General features: G+C 29.1%; 1 protein-coding gene across 1 annotated transcript; it reads left to right on the forward strand.

The window, feature by feature from the left end:
- Window positions 1-1,647: 1,647 nt before the first annotated feature.
- On the forward strand, window positions 1,648-2,483 carry LOC111681991 (general odorant-binding protein 19d-like). The gene is made up of 3 exons (XM_023443903.2): window positions 1,648-1,778; window positions 1,852-1,945; window positions 2,083-2,483. The coding sequence occupies exons 1-3, from the start codon at window positions 1,725-1,727 to the stop codon at window positions 2,379-2,381; spliced, it is 447 nt and encodes a 148-aa protein (XP_023299671.2). The 5' UTR covers window positions 1,648-1,724; the 3' UTR covers window positions 2,382-2,483.
- Window positions 2,484-2,632: the final 149 nt, after the last annotated feature.

The raw sequence follows: 2,632 nt of genomic DNA on the forward strand, positions 1-2,632 counted from the left end.
TAGACTAATCTATAGTCCAGACTATAGACTAATCTATAGTCCAGACTATAGACTAATCTATAGTCCAGACTATAGACTAATCTATAGTCCAGACTATAGACTAATCCACGGTTCACACTACATATAAGGCTAAAATTTATAGTCCTGATTATAAACTAATCTACACTTCTGACTATGGATTCATCTATAATGTATACTACACTACAGCCTAAAATATAGACCAAGCTGTAGTCAAGGCTATAGACTAATCAACAGTTCAGAATATAGACAGAGCCGTAGTGAAGACTTTAGTTTATATTATAACCCAAATGAGACTAAGTTATTGTGGAGAGTTGCACTAAGCTACAGGTCAGGCTATATACTTTGTTATAGTCCAGACGATAGACTATTTTATAATCCATAATATAGACTTATAGTACGGACTATAGAGTAATCTAAAATGCAGACTATAGACTGCATTGTATATTGTATACTACAGACTATAGACTACTATGCAGTCCAGACCGACTACAAAATAAGCTATATTCCCGATTATAGATTAATATATAGTTCCGACTACATCCAGACTATAGACTCATCTATAGTCCAGGATATATACTGATCTATAATATAGAATATAGTCTGATATAAAGTCTAGACTATAGACTAATCTGCAATAGCGAGTATAGACTAATACATAATCTAGTCTAAAGGCTAATATATAGTTCGGATTGCAGACTTAACTATAGACTAATCTGTAGTCCAGTCTAAAGACTTATCTAAAGACCTATAATTATGTGCAGACTGTAGACTAATCTATAGGAAAGTCTGTAGACTCATCTATACTACAGATAATACATCTATCTTTAGTTCAGACTTTTGTACAGACTGTAGACTAATCTATAGACCAGTCTATAGACTAATCTTTATTCCAGATAATACATATATTTTTAGGCCAGACTTCTGACTTATCTATAGTCCAAGCCGTAAAAGAATCTATATTGCAGAATATAGTCAAGATTATAGGCCTATTTACAGTCCACCTGAACTATTAGTCCAGGCAATAGCCTTATAACTCAGACTATAGAGCTATAATCTAGAATAGATACTAAGCTATAATCTAGACTAAAGATTGAGTTACAATCCAGACAATAAACTAAGCAATAGTTCAGACTATAGACTAATATATAAAACGGACTATTGTAAGCTATAGGCCAGACTATAGACAAATCTATATATAGTACAGAGCATAAAATACTGCTCTGACTATAGTTTAATCTATAGTTCAGACTAGTGATATATGTATTGGGTTTTGCAATACTGACGAAATTTATTTATCTCATTAGTAAAGCGGATAGTATTACTCATTATAGACTGAAACCACGAACAATAGGTTAACTCCAAATACTTATGTTATAGTATTTTGTTCGTAGTATAATTTTGAACGGATATTTGATCATAACAGCTTCAAAATTTAGTAAAACAATTATCATATTTTATTATGAAAACAACTTTGGATTTAATGTGAAACATTGCTTAATGTTTTATTGTTTTTTAGCAATTAAATAGTTGTTTAAATGCAGTGTGAAAATTATATTTCAATAATTACTTAAAATTTTTAGTATACGGTATAAAACAATTGAAAATTTACAAAGAAATTTAGTTGCACTTATACTTTGATTTAAATAAAACCTTTAAATTTTTCAAGATAAAATTAAATTCTATTTATAAATCAGGAGAAAAATATGAAAATATTTATAATAGTAATTTTAGCAATTTTCATAGAGGAAGCTTGGCAGGTACGAGTTTTTGGAAAAAGCATTTAATACAATTTTCAATTTCTTTTAAAATTAAATTTTTGAATCTTTTTAGCAATCTCTAGATGGCTTAATGGAATTAGCTAAAGCTTCTGTTGAAGATTGTTATGAAGATGAGGAGAATACTAAAAAGATTGAAATAAGTGATAGTAAGTATTTGCAATATTTTAGAGAGGGCACAGAGTGGACTTATAATTTCTTATTTTTCTAAGTTTAAAACTATTTGTGTGAAAGGTCCTTTTAATAAAAAATTAAAAAGTATTTGATTACATTTCTCTCATTACAGCCGGTTTCGAAGATATTGCAAATGGATCACGTGATGCTGTGAGAAATGCCAAATGTATACGTTATTGTATAATGAAAAAACATAACTTGTTCTCAGCCGATAACTCCCTAAATGAATCTGAAATAATACCATTTTTCACTTACTTATTTAACAATGCCATCGATAAGAATCACCTTAAAACTATTATAGCAGAATGTAATAATGTGATAGCTAGAGAAACCGATCGCTGTGAACGTTCTCATATGGCAAATGGTTGCATTTTACAACGTTTGAACGAGAGCGGTATGAAAGATATTTGAATAATAGACAAAATGGTTAAAAATTGTTTAATGTTGATTTAGATTAAAAATATAATTAAAAACAAGAAAAAAACGTTTGATCCAATAAATGAAGTTCTACCAAAAAAAGTACGTCATAATAGAACAGGAGAGAAGTAATCTATCTAATCTATCTATCTATCTATCTATCTATCTATCTATCTATCTATCTATCTATCTATCTATCTATCTATCTATCTATCTATCTATCTATCTATCTATATATCTATCTA

Source organism: Lucilia cuprina, chromosome 3, assembly GCF_022045245.1.
Source record: "Lucilia cuprina isolate Lc7/37 chromosome 3, ASM2204524v1, whole genome shotgun sequence".
In the NCBI taxonomy this organism is placed as follows: domain Eukaryota; kingdom Metazoa; phylum Arthropoda; class Insecta; order Diptera; family Calliphoridae; genus Lucilia; species Lucilia cuprina.

Bases quoted from the DNA above. Each gene is read 5' to 3' on its own strand.
- LOC111681991 (XM_023443903.2), top strand. From the start codon at position 1,725: ATGAAAATATTTATAATAGTAATTTTAGCAATTTTCATAGAGGAAGCT. The intron at 1,779-1,851 runs GTACGAGTTTTT...GAATCTTTTTAG, and splicing joins TCATAGAGGAAGCTTGGCAG to CAATCTCTAGATGGCTTAAT. The intron at 1,946-2,082 runs GTAAGTATTTGC...CTCTCATTACAG, and splicing joins AAAGATTGAAATAAGTGATA to CCGGTTTCGAAGATATTGCA.